This window comes from Macrobrachium nipponense, chromosome 44 (genome assembly GCF_015104395.2).
Source record: "Macrobrachium nipponense isolate FS-2020 chromosome 44, ASM1510439v2, whole genome shotgun sequence".
In the NCBI taxonomy this organism is placed as follows: Eukaryota; Metazoa; Arthropoda; class Malacostraca; order Decapoda; family Palaemonidae; genus Macrobrachium; species Macrobrachium nipponense.
Genome location: NC_087221.1, coordinates 44,846,463 through 44,868,037, shown reverse-complemented (window position 1 = coordinate 44,868,037; position 21,575 = coordinate 44,846,463). Strand labels below are relative to the sequence as shown.

The 21,575-nt window shown below is 48.7% G+C and overlaps 1 protein-coding gene across 1 annotated transcript in view; it reads left to right on the top strand.

Annotated features, from left to right (window-relative positions):
- LOC135204277 (run domain Beclin-1-interacting and cysteine-rich domain-containing protein-like) overlaps window positions 1–21,575 on the top strand; it is a gene marked incomplete at its 5' end in the record, with an annotated part of 51,687 nt that overhangs the window by 12,191 nt on the left and 17,921 nt on the right. The window contains 4 exon segments of the mRNA XM_064234420.1: window positions 4,130–4,346; window positions 4,481–4,591; window positions 12,279–12,457; window positions 12,893–13,038. Of these exon segments, the coding sequence (XP_064090490.1) occupies window positions 4,130–4,346; window positions 4,481–4,591; window positions 12,279–12,457; window positions 12,893–13,038 (653 nt within the window).

The window sequence follows — 21,575 nt, the reverse complement described above, 5'->3', positions numbered from 1 at the left end:
GAAACAAGGCGCAAAGCGCCTGAAGGGCCTGAAATGAGGCGCAAAGCCCCTGAAGCGCCTGAATCGAGGCGCTTGAAGCGCCTGAAACGAGGCAAAAAGCGTCTGAAGCGCCTGAAACGAGGCGCAAAGCGCTTGAAGCGCCAGGAGCCAGGCTCCAGGCGCTATGAACCAGGATCTTCATCGGAAATGGAGTTAGAGGCAGACCGAGAGGCTCCTCTTTGGGAATTTTCGCAGTATCAGTTTTCATCTGACAGGGTCTCTAGATGTCGCACAGGCGGCCGTAGCCCTTGTCAGGATATGCCTGATTCTGCGAAAGGTGGGAACAAAGACTTCGAGGCCTTCTCCTGATAGGACGGGAGTTGTCGCACAGGCGGCCGTCGCCCTTGTCAGGATAGTCTTAATGCAATAAAGGCAAGAGCAAGATAATAACTTCTCCTGGCGGGGACTCAAGATGTCGCACAGGCGGCCGTAGCCCTTGTCAGGTTAGAGTCGGTACTGCTAAAAGCTCTCCTCCGGTTGCTCATTCTTCTCCCAACTTGATGGACAGGAAATGGAAGATAGATTGAAATTGGAAGCCAATAAGGGGGCAGGTCTCTCAGTTTATAAGACCTTAGCGACCTTTTTTATTGAGAGAATTAGTTCATTACTAGTAAGAGGATATTAAAATCATCCTCCTCCTAAAAAATAATGCAACCAACCATTTACAGAAAGAGTGGCAATCGTTTGGAAATTAAACAAGATTCGTACGAGCTCTCATTCATTGATTAGAGGCTCTTCCAGATAATAGAGGCGTAAAAAACGGCCTTATCTCCAAGAGAATAAAAGCTTGAGAGATTCTCTTCGATCCTCGGTTGTCATTTGCGATCTCTTTCGACTAATACTAATTGGGGTTTATTGACGAAAAGAACGAAGAGAGTAAGATTTCCATTCTCTGCATCGGAGAGGAAAGAATGTAGTAAGAAGACTTGGTTTGGTGTATACGACTACTGAATGACAAGTCATATACGCATACCATAGTTGCCTTTGTGGTTTCTACAGAATTATCTATATCCTTACAGGATTTTCCTAGTAAGGACTTCGCTTAAAAGGTTTGTTACGACAATACCTACTCAGCTTTGGCGTATTTAACAAAGGTTGTTTGGCCTTCAAATTTGCATTATTGAGAGCTTCCTTAGGCTCGAGATAATATTATTAAATCCTTCATTGAATGAAGTAACTGGCAACTCAGGATGAATGCAGCCAGGCAGCGAACGAGACGGCCGGGCTGTCATTGTAAGCCAATACAGTACCATCCAGTTCTCGGTCATGAGCAGTCGGTTACATATCTCTCTCCAACGGGATCGAATGGTTAACCGTACATTCCCCCTACAATCATGGACTTAGTCTCGAATGGAGGGGATAGTTAAGCTAACATAAATAAAATATTGTCTGCCTTTTGCTAAGAAGCTTTCAATAAGAAAGATATTATAACCTTTCAATGCTGTTTACCGTAGGTAACATTATTCAAAGGATTCTAACGCAAGCAGAACATTATAATTATTTATAATGCCTCTCATGGCTTACGAAAAGCATGGCTTAATTAGAATACATGCTTAGTGAGAAGATGGATGTAAGAGAATTCACTTTAAGACTACGGTATGGTCAAGTCTTTCGAGAAATGCGCACAACCTTTTTAGAATCGGATATTGCTCAAGAGAAGATGGATGAGTGGGATGGGAAACATTCTCTTCGTGGCAGAAATTGTTTCCCTGAATGGACTATACTATGTATATAAGAGTTTTTTCCTACTAAGAACGGAATTAATATGTGAAAGGATGTCGGGTACCATAAAGGCACAGATGTTCTGGCACATAACATAAAGAGAATTAGAAGAAAGCGCCAGCCTGGCGCAATGAGCCAAGAGCACCATCCAAGATATTTTCTCGTTTTAGCGAGTTATTAACCTAAGAGTCCAGTAGCCTCTCAGACAGCACGCTTGGTAACGGCAAGATTCGTTCCTGATTTCGTTACCCATTTAATCACTTAGGCCAATTCCACGACACACTCATATCGCAAAGAGCATCGAGAATCTTTTTTCGCTCCTGTTCGCGTTAACAAAGAGAACCTATTTGGAAAACAGACAGGGAATGTAACGATCCTTAAGAGGTTCGATGCAAGATTTTGCATGTCCGTGAGAACCTTCTCGATCGACGATAATAACTGTTAACGTGTGTCTAACATTTATTGGAAAGAGTTGTGAGAACCTGCGGAAAGTCTTCTTCATAGATCTCTTAGCAAGGTAGAAGACGAACAGGCTTCCTATAGACTGCTTCCTTTTCCTCGAACCAAGAGAGGTAGCAATATACGCCATCTTTATTTTATAGAAAGGGGAATAAACTTTAAGTCTTTTTTTCGCCCCTAATATAATTCTTTACAGAATTTAAGATAAAGGGAGTCAAAGAAAGAGAGTATAATACTTTATGCCTCATTTTGGCCTTAGAGAGGTTGGATTCACTGAGGTCACGTTCTTCTCACAGCATGTTTTGGAAGTCTTTTCCAAGACAGTCTGAATATTCTATCAGCATCTATTATAAATGGACCTTAACAACCTCTCCACTCTGAGTCTGTCTGCGTGCAGACTTACCAGAAGTGGACATGAATGAGAGGATTTTTCAAGGTAAATGACAATAGTCATGGACAAGATATAGAATTGCTGCAAATCGTGCTAGAGGGAATGAGGAAACTGTCCTCTTCCGATACCTCTGTGAACCACATAGCGGTTTTTTCTTCCCTTTCAGAGGGAAGAATCACCTTTGTATATATCTGCTATCAAAGAATGCAGTAAAAGGCTATACTCTGTCTCTACAAAGGGAATTGCAGATAGCAGAGGATTAAGATCTTCGGGATCTTATACGATACCTCAATATGACAAGAGTAGGATATCATGTACTTCTAATGGGATCTTTTTTGTGGCCACAGATTCCATGTTCTGACAAGATGGAACTGCTCCTCATCAAACTTCTTTGAGAAATTTTTATGAGGGAATTCTTTGTTTCTCTTGGTCCTAAACGATCAAGAAGACGTGAATTTTTTGAGCATTGGAATCTCGCATCAGATTCTATGGAGACTAGGCAATGGGTTCTTACCAGCATAGTATGTCTGGCAAAAGAACTAAAACCCCCTATTCCTGATTCAATGTTTTCAGATAGAAGTTTCGTTGTCCAGGCAGGGTACTTACGTTTTCATCTACAGTAGAATGGTTCAAACGTTTACCTACAGAGTCTTTGGAATGCGATGACGGCTCAAAATGCTTCCCAGAAGGTGTTCAGAGGGATACAATAAAGAGCTTAGAAATCAGAGTACTCCCAATTTCAGCTCGGAGTCTCCTCGACGTTCCAGGCTTCTTCCCTTCCTTCGGGCAAGGATAGGGAAGATTCTGCAATGAGAAACCCCTTCAAATGTAAGAAGAGATCTCGTGAGGCAACGGAAGTATTCAAGAAGGACCCTCCTCGGAGGAGACTCTTATCTCTCGTACGGTTAGATATCCTATCGTCTACTGGATGTAGCTGACTACAATCACCTCCCCTTGCCGGAGAGGCCAAAGCTCAAAGTGGAAGAACCTCTTCCACTCTTCTCCAGTCTCCTGATAAACTATTGTGGATGTTCATGGACTTTTGGACAATGTAGCGCCAACCGGTGCATATGGCCAAAACAGGCGTAAAAAAACGCCAGAGGCAAACAGTCCCCAAGAACACTGTCATTGTCTGAGGAGAAAGAGCAGGCCTACAACCTGGCACAGATGTGCTAGAGGCGAACAAATCGGACAGATAAGAGTGTCCGATGTGGACATCGCCAGACATCCTCGAGACTCTTACCAAGCTCGAAGCTCCGGCAAGGTAATGGTTCCTATTCCTGCCACCCAGCGGCGGGACGGTAGATCACCTGACCTACCTACCTGTAGCGTGTGCCGCGAAATTCCAATTTCTGTCGGGGACGACGGAGTCTATAGCTAAGTATATATCTGCCAGTTAAGTATGTATGAAACTTTATTGTATCATAACAATATCATAGTGCCAATATGAGTGTTAAGAAAATAAAGCATGCCTGTACTAGAAGAAGTGACTGACTTTGATGGTTTCTGAAATTCCAGATGCAGTTTGATGTGTGGCAAGGGAAGACAGAAACTAATCCCTGTGCTGATGAAGAGAGTGATGAAGAGATCCGCATCCTAGAGGCTAGAATTCAGGAGAAACGACGTCTCAAACAAGCTGGTACAAGTATATCGAATGTTAAATCTGTGAGTGTCACTGCTGATAAGACTACAACCCCTCACCAGTGGGTGCGGAGTCAGATTCTTAAAGCTGAAAGTAGGTATTAATGTTAGTTGTTATACTTAACCTTTGTTATTGTCAGTTAAGCTGTGTAGCATTGATCCACAGATGAAATACTATTGTTAAAGTTGATTAATTGTTACCGAGAATCTTCCTTTTATTTTCTGTAGGCACAACTGATTATAGCATGTATGAATCTCCACAAAGCTCAACCTACAACAGTGAATCTGATCTTTTGTCTGAATTGGAAGAGGAGGACTCTGAAAATCTCGCTTCTAAAGGTATGAGAGATGGTTTAAGCAAATGTTTGTTTACATAAATGTCTCTTGTAAAACTTCAGGTATTTCAAGGAAATTTTTCTCTGGCATGTGATTTACCTGTTTACTTATATAGCAGACATGTTTGGAAGCAGTATGTTCACTAAATTTTAAAAAGAAAAGAGCTTAATAGTTAATTGCAGTATAGTGTACATTAAGACAGGAAAGTATTGTGAGAGGATTTATCAAATCTTGTCATTAATCAGCTATTCAGGATTCAAGAAGCTACTTCGTGTGGGGTGTGGCAACTGCTTTTGTGGTTTGGCAACTGGCTGCCACACAGGAAATTTTCTCATAGGTCAAATTTGTTCCGATACGTATACAAACCCTCGGTCCTTTAACAATAGGAAGGTACTTAGCGGCAACTGAACCGGTCGTAAGCTTCGAACAAGGGCGTTCGGTAGTTAACTACTTGTCCGGCAGTTGGCGGTCAGCTCGACTGTGAGGAGAGGAGTCACTTTGATTTAGGCTGCGCTAGTGGATGGACGTGCTGCTCGTCTCTGCCCACTTCTGTCGTATGCTTGGTTTGCTTCACTGCGTGAAGACTTTTGCTTTTCCTTTTACTGTGTAATAGTGCAAAGGATATAAGTAGTACGTGTGTGTTTTTTATTCATACAGTGCTTCATTGTTATGGATATGGAACCACGAGAGCCGGAGAGACCCCCTCGCCTCCCCCATCAGCCGCAGATTGTGTGGAGGGCCGTAAGTGTGGGGCCTTCCGATCATCTGTAGGGGTTGATCCTCATGGTTTTTAAACTCGGTGTAGAGGGCGAGAATGCTCTCGCACTGAGACATGTGATACTTGTACTTTTGGTCGGAGGAGCAGTGGGAGCGCTATGGGGGAGGAAGAAGTCGCGCAAGCCGGCCAAGGATTCGTCAGAGGGTTCTCCGGCTACGCCCTTGGTCACGGACACGTCTTCCTCTTTTCTCCCTCCATCTCACCTCCCTCGTATGGCTCCTTCTCCTTCGGGGGACGTTTCTCACTCCTTCTCCTCTCTCGACATCCAGTTGTATTCGGGGTCCTCTGTTTACTCGGGGTGGGAACTGTCCCCCCCCCCCGACCAACTCCCCCGACTTTTCCTTCCTCAGACTTGCTGGCCACGGGGGACGGTCTCGGACGGGCCTGGCACTCGCTGGAGCTGCAAGGGACACCGAGGGTCCAGGGGCTGCTGAGTCACCTGGCGAGAGGGGCCATGCTGGTAACACACGGGCCGACCACCACGACGGTGTCCACGCCGGGCTACGCTGCTCCGCCACACCTGGTGTACACTCAGCATGTAGCCACGGTGACCCCGACAGCCGCTGTGCAGGCACCGCTGCCGGAGGTGTCGATGCCCGCTGTGATGCTGCCACCTGGGTTTGCCGCCCCTTCTACAGCCCCGGACTTCTGTTGTCCCAAGAGCTCTCCTCTAGACCTGCCTCCTGTGCAGAGGATGCTACCGGTTCCTGCCCCGCCTCCTGTTCCTGAGAGTGCTGCTGCTCCAGCCCTGGTACCAGTTCCTGCTGCCGTCGTTCCTGCCCGTGGTGTTGCTGCTCCCACCCCAGGTCCTTCCAGACAGATGCAGTCGGGCCCTGTTGCTTCGGCAACTGCCCCGGCTCCGTCCTGGATGGAAGAACTGATGGTGGTGCTGAGGAAGCTGACCAAGAAAAAGAAGAAAGAGGAAAGTGTTGTCTTCGTCTTTATCGTCTTCTTTGTCGTCGTTGTCTGCTGCCGCTTCCCCTTCAACTTCTAAGGCCCCACAGCCGAAGAAGAAGAAGGTTGCCTCCTTCCTCCCTGAGAAGGCTCGCGCTAAGACTTCTAAGGAGTGGGACGGTTGGGACTTCCGTCGGTCCTCCTGTTCCTTCGGGAACGGGGCCCGTCTCTCCTTCCGCAAGGAAGAAGAAGACGGGGACCGGAGGAGTGCCAGAGGTTCTGCCTCGACACCAGGTACCGTCTTGGCCTCTCGTTTGCGAGAGTCACTGAATGTACGTTCACCTTGGTACCCAGGGTTGACGCGACGGTCCCAGACCGGTCGCGGGCTGAGGCGAGGAAGCCGGTCAATCGGAATTGCCTGAAACAGGCCTCTGGTCCAGCGGTGACGCGCCATGAGGACAGGCCTCGCTGGTCCCAAGCGGCGTGACGCGCCATGAGGACAGGCCTCGCTCCCACCGCGACAGCGGACTCTGCCGGTCCCCTGATTGCTGCTCCTACCTGGACCGGGCGGAGAGGGGGACCAGCAGCAGCTCTTCTGACGCTCGGGGCCGTTGCCACTGTTCTTGGTCCAGCCGCTCTCCCCGGGAGAGCCGCTTGACCAGGCCTGCAGCCCCCTCAGCACACAGGTTCTGCCGGTGGGCGCGGGGAGAGCATCAGGTCTTCCTCTCTGATCCCTTCAACTTCCTCGGGCTTCACCAGGAAGAGCGAGGCAATCATGAGTGATCGTGAGGGGTGCGCTCCTCATGATCCCGCCACGATGCCCTACGAACCTGGCACGGTCCTCGGACCAACCAGATCGTACGCGCAAGTGGCAGGAGGAGACCTGGAGGGGTCTGTTGTGGTTCCTCCTGTGGAAGGAGGAGGGTCTCGGGAGGCATTCTCGCTGGATGGGCTTGACGGTCCGTCTCCACAGGATGCAGTCACTTCTGAGATCCAGAGGTTGTTCGCGGAGATATTTGCTGATTCGTCAGCACAACGACCTCGAAGAAGGATTGTCGCTCCCACCTACCGAGCCCACATCGGGCTTGGAGTCATTCTGGGAACCTAAGAAGGAACCCAGGACGACGGTGGGTCTGCCGCGATCGGCCTTGGCTGACAGTGTGCTGAGCCAAGTGGACGCTCTCGTCTCCGGACAGGAGGGTTCGCTTTGGTCCGGTAGGTCTGCCAAGCTCCTTCCTCCACCTCTACCGCGACAGAGGCGCTTCTACATGCCTTCAGAGTACCCTCTGCCGCCCAAACAGGTTAACCCGGAGCTAGCTAGGCTAACTCCGGGGGTGTGTCTGCCGTAGCTCCTGTCAGAGAACCTTTGGTTCTCGCAGCAGGAGGCACTTGCCTTGGAATCTACCGCAATGGCAGCATTCCAAGCAGTCTCATGGCTCGACCTGTGGTCCCTCACAGTGTCGAAAGCTGCGGCCTCCTTGGAGAACATCACTCCTGAAGGGGACCCGGCTTTTGTGAGACTGTGCCAGTCTGGGGGTAGGGCCATTGCCTACCTGGCCCACCAGACGGCTAACCTGTGGGCCAACCTGGTTCTCTGGCGTAGAGACGCTGTTCTCACCCGAGTGACCAGGGCGGCTGGGTGTGAGGTGGCTCTGGGTCTTCGCAACGGACCGGTGCGGAGTTCCTCCTTTCTCTTCCCCAGAGAGATGGTGGACGCTGCGGTGGAACAGCAGCGCACTGACGACAGTGACTGTTTTGTCCACCAGGCAGTCTCCAAGGTGGCTGGGCAACCTCGGACGACTGCGGCTAAGCCCAAGAGCTTAGCTAGCGCTTCCTCTGCTGCCAAGACGGTCGCCTCGTCGAAGCCGAGAGGAAAGACTCTGCCTTCGACTTCTGCAGTAAGGAGTGACCGCAACCAGCCCTTCCAGTCCTTCTCTCGAGGAGGATCTGGGAAGAAGAAGTCGAAGAGAGTAGGGAAACACTAGGGACGGCGTTCTCCCTCGCCTGCTGCCGGAAGTGGGGGGTTGCCTGGCGAGCCATTGGGCAACATGGCAGTGCTACGGTGCAGAGACCTGGATAGTAAACGTCCTTTGGGAGGGATATCTACTACCCTTCGAGTCCCAGCCACCCCTCACCTCCAACCTCGTCCATCTGCAATCCTACGTTCCTGGCTTGACCAAGGACGTGACGCTTCGGCAGGAAGTAGAAGCCATGCTGAGCAAACGTGCTGTGGAGATCGTACAGGATCAGTCGCTGGGCTTCTACAGCCGACTCTTCCTAGTGGAGAAGTCCTCGGGGCACTGGCGCCCAGTGATAGATCTCTCTCCCTTGAACTGATTCATTCGCCAGACTCGGTTCACGATGGAAACAGCACGTTCAGTGCTCGATTTCATCAGGGAGGACGACTTCATGCTTTCGGTGGATCTGAAGGACGTGTATTTCCAGATACCCATCCATCTATCCTCCAGGAAGTACCTCCGCTTCATCCTCGATGGGACGGTGTACCAATTCATGGCACTTTGTTTCGGTCTCTCAACCGCCCCACAGGTGTTCACACGAGTGTTCATGCTGGAGTCAGCTTGGGCCCACTCAGTAGGGATACGTCTCTTGAGGTATCTCGACGATTGGTTAGTCCTGGCGAGCTCTCGCTCGCAGTTGCTGCAGGACAGAGGTCAACTTCTCGAATTCTGCTGCGATCTGGGAATCGTAGTGAATTACGAGAAGTCAGATCTCGAGCCCAAGCAGAGGATGAAGTACCTGTGCATGCTGATCGACACGGTAGCAGGGCGAGTTTCCCCGCAGATTCGTGGATCAGCAGGTTCAGGGAGGCAGCAAGACAGTTCCTGTCTCTACAGGAGCAACCAGCTCAGCAGTGGCAGGTCGTGATCGGTCACCTGTCGTCTCTCGAGAAGCTAGTTCCTCATGGGCGTCTTCACCTATGGTCTCTTCAGTGGAGACTAAAGGAGTGTTGGTCACAGGCAAGGGACCCTCCCTTCTTCCCTGTTTCCCTCACGGAGGAGATGAGGCCGGACCTAGCTTGGTGGCTGGACGACGGGAACCTCGTAAGAGGAGTGCCTCTTCACACACCCCCCCCCCCCCCCCCCACCCCCCCCCCCCCCCCCCCCCCCCCCCCCCCCCCCCCGGGGTGATGCTGCTCTTCTCAGACGCATTGACCGAGGGATGGGGCGCACACCTGGGGGAGTTGCGGACTGCAGGTGTGTGGGACCATCGCAACAAGCACCTTCACATCAATGTCCTGGAGCTCAAGGCAGCGTTCCTTGCTCTCCAAGAGTTCCAGGACTGTTTGGTGGGACACTCGGTGGTGTTGATGAGCGACAACACCACAGTAGTGGCGTACGTCAACAAGCAGGGGGGCCTAGTGTCCCTCCTGCTGCACCAGTTGACGTTGCAGGTGCACGAGTGGGCCGCGGCACACTCGGTAGAGCTGTCGGCCCACTACATTCCAGGCAAGAGGAATGTGGTAGCCGACAAGCTCAGCCGTTGGGATCAGGTGATAGGAACTAAAAGGTCCTTTCATCCAGATGTGGCAGAAAGGCTCTTCAACCTGTGGGGGCATCCAGTCCTGGATCTGTTCGCCACCCGGCACAACAGAAAACTCCAGGTTTTCTACTCGGTTGTGCCGTACCCATGGGCAGCTGCAGAGGACACTCTCCAACATCCGTGGGATAACCTCTTCTCTACGCCTTTCCCCCGTTCTGTCTGATTCGCAAAGTGATCAGCAGGGCGCTGATCACCGCGAACCTTCGGATGATACTGGTGGCGCCCAAACGATCTCAGGCTGTTCGGTATCCAGACCTGCTGGCTCTGCTTGCCGAAGCGCCGAGAGAGACTCCCCCCTAGCACAACCTCCTGTGCCAGCTACACGTAGAACGGTACCACCAGTCCGTCGAGTCCCTGTGTCTTCACGGCTGGCTGTTATCCACCATCTCTTGCAAGCGAGAGGCTTTTCTCGCAGCGCAGCAACAGAGATGGCTGGATACCTCAGACAGTCCTCTGCAGCTGTCTACCTGGGGAAGTGGTCCGTCTTCTGAGAAAAGCTCCTCTCTGTCTCTGCAGTTAAAGGATACAGAGCCGCCCTGGCCCTAGTCCTTAAACTGCGAGGTGTGGACTTCTCCTCTTCTTTTGAGATCTACCTCCTGATGAAGAGCTTCGAGAGGTCTTGCCCACCCAGGGAACTCAGGCCCCCGGGGTGGGATGTGACTCTTCCTTAGGAGTTTGACTTGCAGACCCTTTGAGCCACTCTGAGAGTCTTCAGACAGGGATCTGACCCTCAAGACCCTCTTCTTGCTGGCCCTGTCATCGGCGAAGAGAGTAGGGGAACTTCATGGTCTTTCCTTCGATGTTAAGCATTCCAGGGGATGGGGATCTGTGACTCTCGATTTCGTCCCGAACTTCGTAGCGAAGACTCGGAATCCTTCGGTCCCTGACGACCGGTTCAAGTCCTTCACGATCCCCTCCTTAAAGGATTTCACCGATAATGATGCGGATGAGATGCTGCTTTGTCCTGTGAGGGCGCTACGGCGATATCTGAAGAGAACTAAGCACCTCAGGCCTGAGTGTCGACGCCTCTTCGTTAGCACCGGGGTTACCAAGAAAGAAGTTTTCAAGAATACTCTTTCTTTCTGGCTGCGTGAGGTGATCAGGAGGGCGTACGAGACAGCTGGCAGTGACGACACCCGTACCCTTCGTCCGAGAGCCCACAAAGTCAGAGGTATTGGTCCAACCCTTGTGTTCCGCAAGAACTTCTCCCTGGTGCAGGTTCTGAAGGCAGGGGTTTGGGCCAACCAGACCACCTTCACTTCATTCTGCCTTCGGGATATCACCCACAGGTCCTTGGACACTTTTTCCTTGAGACCCGTGGTGGCTGCTCAACAAGTTGTGTAGTCTACCCAGCACCTGAGCGGACAGAACAGCATTGCATCTTTGTGTGACTGCATGAATGGACGAGTGATAGAGAGTGTGACTGGCTTCTCTTCTTCCTTCGTTCTTCTTCTCTACCTGTGGGCAGAGGGCTGCGGTCGTCACTACGCTGAACAGGAAGCAGATGCAGGTAAGCTACACAACCGAGCTCCATTCTATCCCTTTCAGTAGGGATAGGAGTGTTTATCCACCACTCCCCAACAAGGGGGGAGAGTGGAAGCCAACAAGAGACAAACCCATAACTTTACTTTGGCTCTTGAAGTAGGAACTAGTTCTTGCCTTTTGCTATTTATAAGAGGTACGCTTGCCTCCTTCTTATAAATCTGGTCCAGAAGTCTGACCACTGATCCTGCGGTGCACACCCCGATCAGCTGGGCAGAGGCTAGGATCCCTCCCTCTGCTCTTACGACCAGGGAGGGAATCCAAGGTAGGACGAACACCAATCTGTTCATAAGACTCAGATTCCACCCACCAATAAGTGAGTCTTCCTATTGTTAAAGGACCAAGGGTTTGTATACGTATCGGAACAAATAACAATTTGTTGGAAATTGTATTTTTCCTAACTGTACAAACCTGAGGTCCTTTACTTATAGTCCCACCTCATGCCACCCCTCACTCTGCATTTCCTGGGCCTAAAGCAAAGTGACTCCTCTCCTTGCAGTCGAGCTGACCGCCAACTGCTGGACAAGTAGTTAACTACCGAACACCCTTGTTCGAAGCTTACGACCGGTTCAGCTGCTGCTAAGTACCTTCCTACTGTTAAAGGACCTCAGGTTTGTATAGTTAGGAAAAAATACAATTTCCGTCAAATTGTTATTTTTGTATTGAACATCTGCCTTAACTGTCTGTTAATGGGTGCTGATTCTATTCCTGATGTTTACATTCTTGTTAGTGTTCTAATACAAAAGTTACTACCCAAGCCATGCAGAATTGACAGTATGTACTGTAACAAAATAACTTACTGACTCGCAGTTCATTTTGGTAGTGTCTTTATCATTTACCGCATGGAAGGGTGCCTTATTGGGTATCATAGATGGTTTTGATACTGGTTGTTTTACCTATTGTGCCTTATTGCAGGAAGTACACCTGTGTGCATTTCAAGAAAGACTTCGTCTAGTGATCCCCCGCCAGTTATGGGAGACCACCTCTCTGCTGAAGGAGTTGCCATTAATCTGTTGAAACGATTTAGTGAGCAGAAGTTACCTAAGGCCTCCGAGTTGGATTGGCTAGTGTCAGAGCAAGATGTTCCACAGAAGGTAAAGATTTTCATTGCCTAGTTCATTTATAATTTTTGTGATCATTTCATTACAATATGGAGGATGCAAGACTGTTGACTATTCCATTCTTGTGATGTTCTTTATATTTATCAGGTTACACAGCTTTAGTACAAACTTTGCAGTTGAGAACATTATGCAATTTAATGTTAGCATTTTGAATAATTATATTGTATATATGCTTCAGTATTCATGCTGAAAAGATGTTATTGTATGAGGTTGGATATTATGCAATATTGTTTGAGGGATATTATGCAAATTATTTTGGAACATACTACATTCCTGTATCTTTCTGGCAAAATGTCATGTTTCCAGCAAGAGTTGAGTGTCTTTTTATGAAACTGGGACAAGCACAGCATTGTAAATAGGCATTTTTGTCTCTAATTCATTTTATTTTGTCAACTTTTCCACTTACAGCTTCTGCCACTCCCAACCAGTGTAGCAGTGAGTCCAGATGATGCAGGCACGGATAAAAACTCAGCGATGCAGTTGCAGCTTAGGGGTACTTTTGACTGGGCGCCTCCTCGTCCTCAGCTCATACTTACCCTGCACACTAATACTAAGTAAGGTTTCATTCTACAGTGTAAAGAGAGCAATTGAATCGTGGTTGTTTTTGTAAATTCGTGATGCATTTTAAAGGTAGTGTGGGGTGTTTGGTATCTTTCTGAAGAGGGTATGGTGATGTGTTCTCAGTGAGTTTATTAATTTTGAATAGATAGTGGCACAACTAGTATGGCTTTAAGAAATATATATTGTGGAATAGTTTTATTAGTGTTTTATTGTTGCATTATTAGTCTTAAATTACAGTATTTACTTTAGTATTTACTTCAGATTTATCCTATTGTTTGTCCATGAAACTTACCTGTCAGATATATATATAGCTGTATTTTTCCGAGTCCGACAGAATTTTAAAAACTTACGACACACGCAGTGGGAGTCAGGTGGTTAGTACCCATTCCCGCCGCTGGGAGGCTGGTATCAGGAACCATTCCCATTTTGTATTCATAATTTTATTGTAGTGTCTTACCGAACAATTATAGAGCCGTGATTTCCACGAGCGGCAGGATACTAAATTCAAATTTAGCGCGTCGGCGTCGCCAACACTGGTGGTGATGACGTCATCTCTCCACTCCACATTGCGGGAGAACCAGGTACAACTGCCCAGGTGAATCCAATTCTTTTCCTGCCGGACGTACGGTGAACATCGGTGGTCGTGCGGTTGGATGACTTTGCTTCGCTTTTTTCTGGTGAATTGATCTTCGGAATTGGTGAAGTATCTTTTTTGGCGTTGTTGTTATTTTGCTTTTTATTTAGGCGTTGCCATGTCGGATTCTAGTCCGTCGGAGTAGTTTTGCATCTCAGGATGTAAAACTAGATTATCCAAGTTAGAATATGATTCTCACACTAAATGTGTTAAGTGTAGGGGACAGGTTTGTTCAGCAGATCGAACATGTAACGAGTGTAGTGATTGGACTGATTCTCAATGGAAGTTTTTTGTTGTTTTTTTTAGTTCTACTCGGAGAAATTAGCTAAAGACAGAATTAGAAAAGCAGCGCTTAGGGAAAGTAGACTTAGCTCTGCTTCGTCTTGCGATGCATCTGTTCCTTCTGTTTCTCCTCAAATTGTTATGTCTCCTTTAACTACACCTCCTATTCCTCCTACTAATCCCACTTCTCCGGCTTCCCGTGTCTTTCTTCCGACACCATTGCCAGTTCTGGAATCGAGGTTAGATCAGAAATTTTCGGTACTAGCGAATACGGTTTTGCAACTTGGTAATTCAGTTAAGACGTTTTTGGAGAAAGCGCTCAGGTAAGATGTAGTTTGAGGGTGCGTCTGTCTGTCCTGACACGTTCTCCTAGACAAAGGTCACTGTCCAGCTCCCCCCCCACAACGGGGAGAAGACATACCGGAAGTCCAAGGGAGTCGATCGGGTATTTGCCACGACAGGCGCCTCTCTTGTTGAGCCTGTTGCGCCTCAACAGGGCTCGGTTAAGCGTTGGAAAGGTGTTGCGGTCAGACGCCTTTCGAATGATTCAAGCGATTCGTCTCCGGTCGCGCGGCGCTCTTGGCGAGATTCGCCCGTTTCGCGTCCCTTAAAGAGGCGTTCAGGCGCCGATTCTTCGCCTCCTCCAGTCAAGCGGTAGAAGGAGCCTGAGAGTAGGGTTGCGCCGCGGCCGTTAGCGGCTCGTTCGTCGCCTCAATCTGTGCCTTTTTCGGCGCCATCTACTAGTAGAGATTGTGGTTTTAGCGCTGTAGCTAGCAGTTCTAAGGGTGTTTCTTTAGGCGCTTTTTCGTCTGTTACGCCTGATGCGCCTGTTTCGCCTCGAATTTCGGCGGCTCCGAGCGAGGCGCAAGTAGTTTTTTTTTTCCTTTCCGCCTCCTGCTGAACATTTAGGCTCTTCCAAGCCTACGTTAACTGTTTTTGATTCGTCTCTGGCGCCTTTGCGCAAGCAGTTAGAGATGTTAACCAACTGGATGAATGAGTCCAAGGGTGGTTCGAAACCTTCAGATCCGTTGTAGTTCCGTCTACTTCTTCGGCGGTATCGGAGAATGAAGAAGAAGTAGAGGAGGAGGATTCACATCACCTCTCGTGTTATTCACGTCTCCTTAGATTTCTTCTGGTATCTACCAGATTATTTTGAGAAAGCGGCTCCGCGCTCCCAACTTCGACTTTTTGATGAGGAGGAAAACTTCAGACCCTCTCCTCCCAAAACTTGTTCTATCTAAAGCGGTTAGACATTCGTTGAAAGAAGACGGAGAAATGGATGTCTATGAAAAGAGACTTAGGGAAGGCTCTTTTGCTTACCCTCCCTCTAAGTGCTTCGTAAGATATAGGTTTTATGTAACTGGGGAAGCTCCTTCTCTGGGAGTTTCTGCCTCCTCCCAGGGAGACTTCTCCAGTTTAATCGACTCCTCTAGAAGATCTGCTTTCGACGCAGCGAAAGTTTTCTTTACAGCGCCTGAGTTTGGACCACGTTGTAAAGAATCAATTTAAACTTTTGGAAGTCTTTAGCTTCCTTGATTGGACTATGGCGCTTTAGCGGCCAAGATCGAAGACTGTCCTTCTCTTTCCCAGGAGTTAGCGGAGGATTGGATTGGTGTTCTGTCCTGTGCGGACAAATCCATTAGGGATGGATGGGATGAGTTAGCTTCGCTCATCGCCTTTGGTACCCTTAAGAAAAGGCAACTTTGGTGCTCCTTTGCTTCTAAAAGGGTTACGTCCCAACAGAAGTCTGCTCTCTTGTTTGCTCCTTTTGTGAAAGATAACCTCTTTCCAGACGATGTAGTGTTGTCAATTTCGTCTGCGCTAGATAAGAATCTACTTCGGATTTACTGGCACAGTCTACTAAGAGACCTAAAGCTCCTGTGGAGACTGTTCCTTCGGTTTTCTCCTCTGGCCCAAGCGCCTTTTCGAGGGAGAAAACCCAAGCGCTTCTTCGGCCGAAATCGAATTTGCGACCTCCGTCTAAGGCCTCGGCCAAGGTTTAACAAAACCTTCCAAATGAAGCTCGGTTCTTCATGCACCAGTGGGAGCCAGGCTGGCTCTGTTTTGGGAGGAATGGGAAAAACAGAGGAGGCAGAAGCCTGGGTAGTGCAAGTACTCAAGTTCGGCTATCTATTCCTCTCGTTTCACCTCCCTCGCTCTCACCTGTGCCAATTCCATTCCAGGCATACTCCTGGGCTCAGACAAATTTCTGGCGCTAGCCGCAGAAGTGGAAGCGCTGTTCTCAAAGAAGCGATAGAACAGATAGAAGGGGATTTTCCTCCAGGCTTTTACAATCGCCTTTTTGTAGTTCCCAAGTCATCAGGGGGCTGGAGGCCGGTTTTGGATGTGAGCGTCCCTGAACTTGCATGTCCAGAAAACAAAATTTCATATGGAGACCACTCGGTCGGTTCTGGAGTCCATCAGACAGGGGATTGGATGGTCTCTCTGGACATGCAAGACGCATATTTTCACATTCCGATACATCGCGAATCTCGGAAGTACCTGAGTTCATGTTCGAAGGCAAGGTGTTTCAGTTTCGGGCGCTTTGCTTCGGACTAGCGACCGCTCCTCAAGTTGTCACCAGGGTTCTATCCCCGATAGGAAGCTGGCTACACATATTAGGAGTAAGAATCTCCCTCTATCTGGACGATTGGCTTTCTCCGGTCGGAATCAGAGAGTCGGTGCATGAAGGACCTTGGAACAACTCTGGATCTTGCCAGAAAGTTAGGAATTCTGGTCAACAAACAGAAGTCCCAGTTGGTTCCATCTCAGAGCATCCTTTATTTGGGATGATTCTGAATGCTCAAGTTTTTCGGGCTTTTCTGTCCCCGAAGAGGGTTCAAGGCTGTCTGGAGACAGTTCAGGAGTTTCTTGGACAAAAAGGTAAGTTCTGCCAATCAGTGGATGAGGCTCCTGGGCAAATGACGTCAGTGGAGAAATTGTGACGTTGGGAAGACTGCACATGAGACCTCTGCAGTTTTTCCTGAGAGCCTCTTGTGCAGGAAGACACAACCAGACTCGATTACCTTTCCTGTCACAGATCAAATAAAAGAGACCTAAGGTGGTGGCTCTCTCGAGCAAGGTTGGAAGAAGGGTAGATCTACGACCCATCCTCCCGAACCTACAGTTTCTTTTCCGACGCATCGGACACAGGTTGGGGAGGGAGCCCTACTGGGAAATCAACGGACTTCAGGAGACTTGGTCGGAGAAGGAGAAGAAGTTCCACATAAATGTAAAGGAACTGTTAGCAATTTTCTTAGGGCTCAGACAGTTTCGGAGCTTAGTAGAAGGCCGAGTAGTGGCAGTGCATTCCGACAACTCCACGGCTCTCGTACGTGCGAAACAGGGGGGGACTCAGTCTTTCTCTCTGTACGAAGTAGCCAAGGATCTCCTCCTGTGGTCAAACGAAGCGAAGGTTCAGCTAGTCCCGAGATTTGTTCCGGGAAAGATGAACGTCCTGGCGGACGAGTTAGTCGTCAACAGCAAGTGTTTACCATCTGGAGTGGACTTTGGACAACAAGATTTGTCAGAAACTTTGGCGCCTTTGGGGACGACCGTCAATAGACCTGTTCGCGACATCGAGGAACAACCGTCTTCCTCTCTTTTGTTCTCCAGTCCCAGATCCTCTAGCTTGGTCGGTGACGCAATGCTGTTGGAGTGGTCGGGTCTGGAAGCTTATGCATTCCCTCCGTTCGGTCTAATAATAGAGGTGCTGAACAAGTTCATGTCGCACAGCAATGTAACGCTAACGTTAATCGCTCCCTTTTGGCCCAGGAAAGAGTGGTTCCCGGACCTTCTCCAGTTGTTAGTAGACTTCCCAAGACTTCTTCCTTCCACCAGAGAAGTGGCTTCTCAAACAACCTCACTTCAAGAGGTTCCACCAAAACTTGTCCGCTCTAGCTCTGACAGGGTTCAGGACTGTCCGGAATCTTGTCAGAGCGAAAGGATTTCAAGAAGAGCTGCAGAAGCTATCGCTCGTTGTAGGAGAGAGTCTTCTAACAAACTCTATCAAGGGAAGTGGAGAATCTTCAGAGAGGTGGTGTAGAAGTGCTAAAGTCTCTACTTCTGCGACCTCTTTAACAGAAATAGCAGATTTTCTTCTATTTCTTAGGAACTCTAAGAAACTGTCTCCTTCGACGATAGATATAGAGCCATGCTCTCTTCGGTTTTTCGACATCGAGGTTTGGATATTTCCTCCAATTCAGATCTGTCGGACCTCATTAGGTCTTTCGAAAACCACTAAGCTCCCGCAAGATACAGTGGCTTGGAACTTAGATGTGGTGCTTAAGTTCCTCAAGGGGCCACCGTTTGAGCCTTTGAAGTCGGCTTCACTCAGGAACTTGACTAAGAAGGCACTCTTTCTTATTGCACTAGCTTCTGCTAAGCGTGTCAGCGAATTGCACGCTATAGACAAAAGAGTCGGTTTTCTCTCAAGGCAATGCTGTATTTTCGGTATCTTTGACCTTTCTAGCCAAAAATGAGAATCCTTCTAATCCTTGGCCGAGGAGTTTTGTGGTAAGGAACTTATCTGATTTGGTTGGACATGAGGAGGAAGAAGGCTCTTATGTCCAGTCAGGGCTATTAAGCAGTATCTGTTTGCCACTAAGGGTATCAGAGGACAATCTTCTAAGCTCTGGACCTCGGTTCAAAATCCCTCTCGTCCTCTTTTCTAAGAATGCTATATCGTTCTTTATTAGAGAGCTTATCAGGGAAGCTCACTCGCAGTCCGAGAACGACAATCTTTCCGTTCTGAGAGTTAAAGCTCACGAGGTTAGAGCAGTGGCAACTTCTTTAGCATTCAGAAAGAATTTATCTTTAGCTTCGATTCTTCAGAGCACGTTCTGGAGATCGAATTCGGTTTTTGCGAGTCATTATCTCAAAGAGATAGAAACGGTTTTCGAGAATTGTAAAACGTTAGTCCGGTGGCGGTTTTTCTGGCATGGTGTTGGGAGAAACGGCACAGGGGTCGTCACCTCTATGCTAACTTTTCACCTTGAATAGGTTCGAGTTTCAAGGGAAGCTGGGGGTACTGAGTACCTGGGATACTCACCAGTCTGTTAGGTCAGATTTTACAATGGTTGGGTATATATGTTTTTAAATCTGGTGTTGGTGACAAATGTTTTGTATGATTGAATTTCTGGTCTTAGCCCAGGGCAAGGGCAATCTTTGTTGTTACTATCCTCCGTCAGCAGCCTTGACTCGCTTGAACTACGGAAGGATTCCACTCCTGTAGAGGCTAACTTTGGTCAAATTCCAATTCCTCTACAATAGTAAGAAGAGCACCGACCAGAGGCAGTAACAGTCTGCTGTAGCTCTCTTACAAGGTAAGGTACAACAGACACCTTGTAGTGTTTACTGGTATTGCAATAAATGTAACCATTTAAAAACATCTAGTGGTCCACTGAATCCCACCTTCCCATAAATGTGTAATCAGCTCTATAATTGTTCGGTAAGACACTACAATAAAAATGAAATTTTCATTATTAAATGAAGGTTTTATTGTATACTTACCGAACATTATGATTATACCCACCCTCCTCCCCTTAGGTGGACGGACGGGCAGAAAGAATTGGATTCACCTGGCAGTTGTACCTGGTTCTCCCGCGAGTGGAGGGAGATGACGTCATCACCACCAGTGTTGGCGACGCCGACGGCGCATAAATTTGAATTTAGTATCCTGCCGCTCGTGGAAATCACGGCTCTATAATTGTTCGGTAAGTATACAATAAACTTCATTTTAATAATGAAAATTTCATTTTTCTGTCGCCGGTGTTGTAAACATCTGTTTACAGCACCTCCGTCTGGATTTGGAAACTTATTGGCTACTTGAGTATCCCTTTTGGTTTTTTTGGATTAGTATTTGACTTGGATCGGTGGCTAGGCACACGTTATTAGTGGATCGAATTGATTTTGGCTTAGATTTTTCTTTGAATAAGATGTCAGGGTCTAGTTCAGCTAGCGCTAGATTTTGCTCTAAGTCTGAATGTAGAGGTAGGCTACTGAAAGCTTCAGTAGACCCCCATACTGTATGTAAAGGTTGCAGGGAGCGATGAATGTGCGTATGAAGCCGTTGCAAGGATGTGAAAGGTTAACAGATTCTGAGTGGAAGGCGTATGAAACCTATCTTAAGAAACTTGAGCGGGATAAGTTAAGGAGGTCTTCCTCTAGGAGTGTTTCAGGTAGGCAAGAAATTAATGTTTCTCCTGTTAACCCTCCTTCTGTTAATTCTCCTAACCCTGTAGTGTTGCCTTTGGGCCCTGAAGCAGTGTCTGTAGAAGTTAATACTTTGTCTTTAATTTTAGAGTCGATTCGTAATGTAGAATCGAAAGTGCTGGCTCTTGAGAGCAAAAGTGAAGTGCAGAAGTGCAGTGATAGTGCCCCTTGTGTAGTGGAGGGTGCGCCAGATCGGCCTTATTTCGCCTCTAGGCCGGGACCTCTGCTTGACTCCCAGGACCCGGGGAGAGATCATGTCGAAAGCTGAAGGAGGGTTACGAGGAACCCCCACCGATCTGGCGTGCCTTCGGCAGTATCTGATGAAACTCACCAGACTGCCAAGGAGCGTGCGCGTGCACGTCTCCTCAAGGAGTGCTTTTCGTCGTCGGAGGCTTCATCCCCATGTAAAGGGTGGAGTTCTCATTCTGCATCTCGTCCGTTGAAAAGGACTGTGTGTGTTCGTGACGCTTCACGTCCAAGTTCTCCGGAACTTCACTCTTCTCCTGATAGTGCGTTCGCCGCGTTCCCGCCGCAGAAGAGGCGTAGGGATTCTTCGGACATGGATTCGGGTGACTCGTTCGAGTGCTGCAGTCGCTCCAGAGTGCGTGAAGAGGCGGTTCCTGGGAGGAGGAGGGAGGCGTCCCCTCACCACTCTCCTGCTCACAGGATCAACCCCTCCCCAGAAAAGGAGGCTTCACCAACCAAGAAGATGCTTCAGTCGCTGCAGCAGCAACTTCAGGATGTTCTTGCTTCCAGAGAAACTCTTCCGCGTCGTCGTAGGAAGGATGACAGGCTTCCTGTGAAGAAGTCGAGACGTTCTCCCTCTCCTCCTCGCTCGTCTCTCTCTCCGTTTGAGTCTCCCTCTAGAGTTCGTTCTGCTCCCCAGCGGCTCTCTAGAGGAAGTGAGAAATTAGTTTCTCGCTCTCGGGAAGCGGTATTACCCGCTCTTACGAAACCTGAAGTTCGGAAGCGCGTTTCAGTGGACGCCGAGCGCGCTTCTGTGCAAGTTAAGCATGCTTCAGTGGACGCCAAGCGCGCGCCAGTGGATGCCAGGCGTGCACTAGTAGATGCCGAGTGCGCAGCAGTCGGCGCCAGACGTGTGGCTTCGGACGCCAAGCACGCGCCTGCGGACGCCAGTTCCACACCACCGCAAGCTCAGGTGGAAGAGGGAACCCTACCTGTTCGTCGTACCTTTCTTATTGACGATACTTCAGCGCAAGAGGCTATTGCTTCATCTACACACTGTTTTGCTCGAGTTTCTTCAGTACTTCCTCCGACTTCTCCAGTTTTTGAAAAGGGAGTTAGTGACGCTTTCGTCGAAGCAGGTGAGGAACAGCAGTTGGCTCCTGTCTCATCGGACTACAAGGTTTTGACGCGTCTTCTCCAATCGGAGTTTGGAGA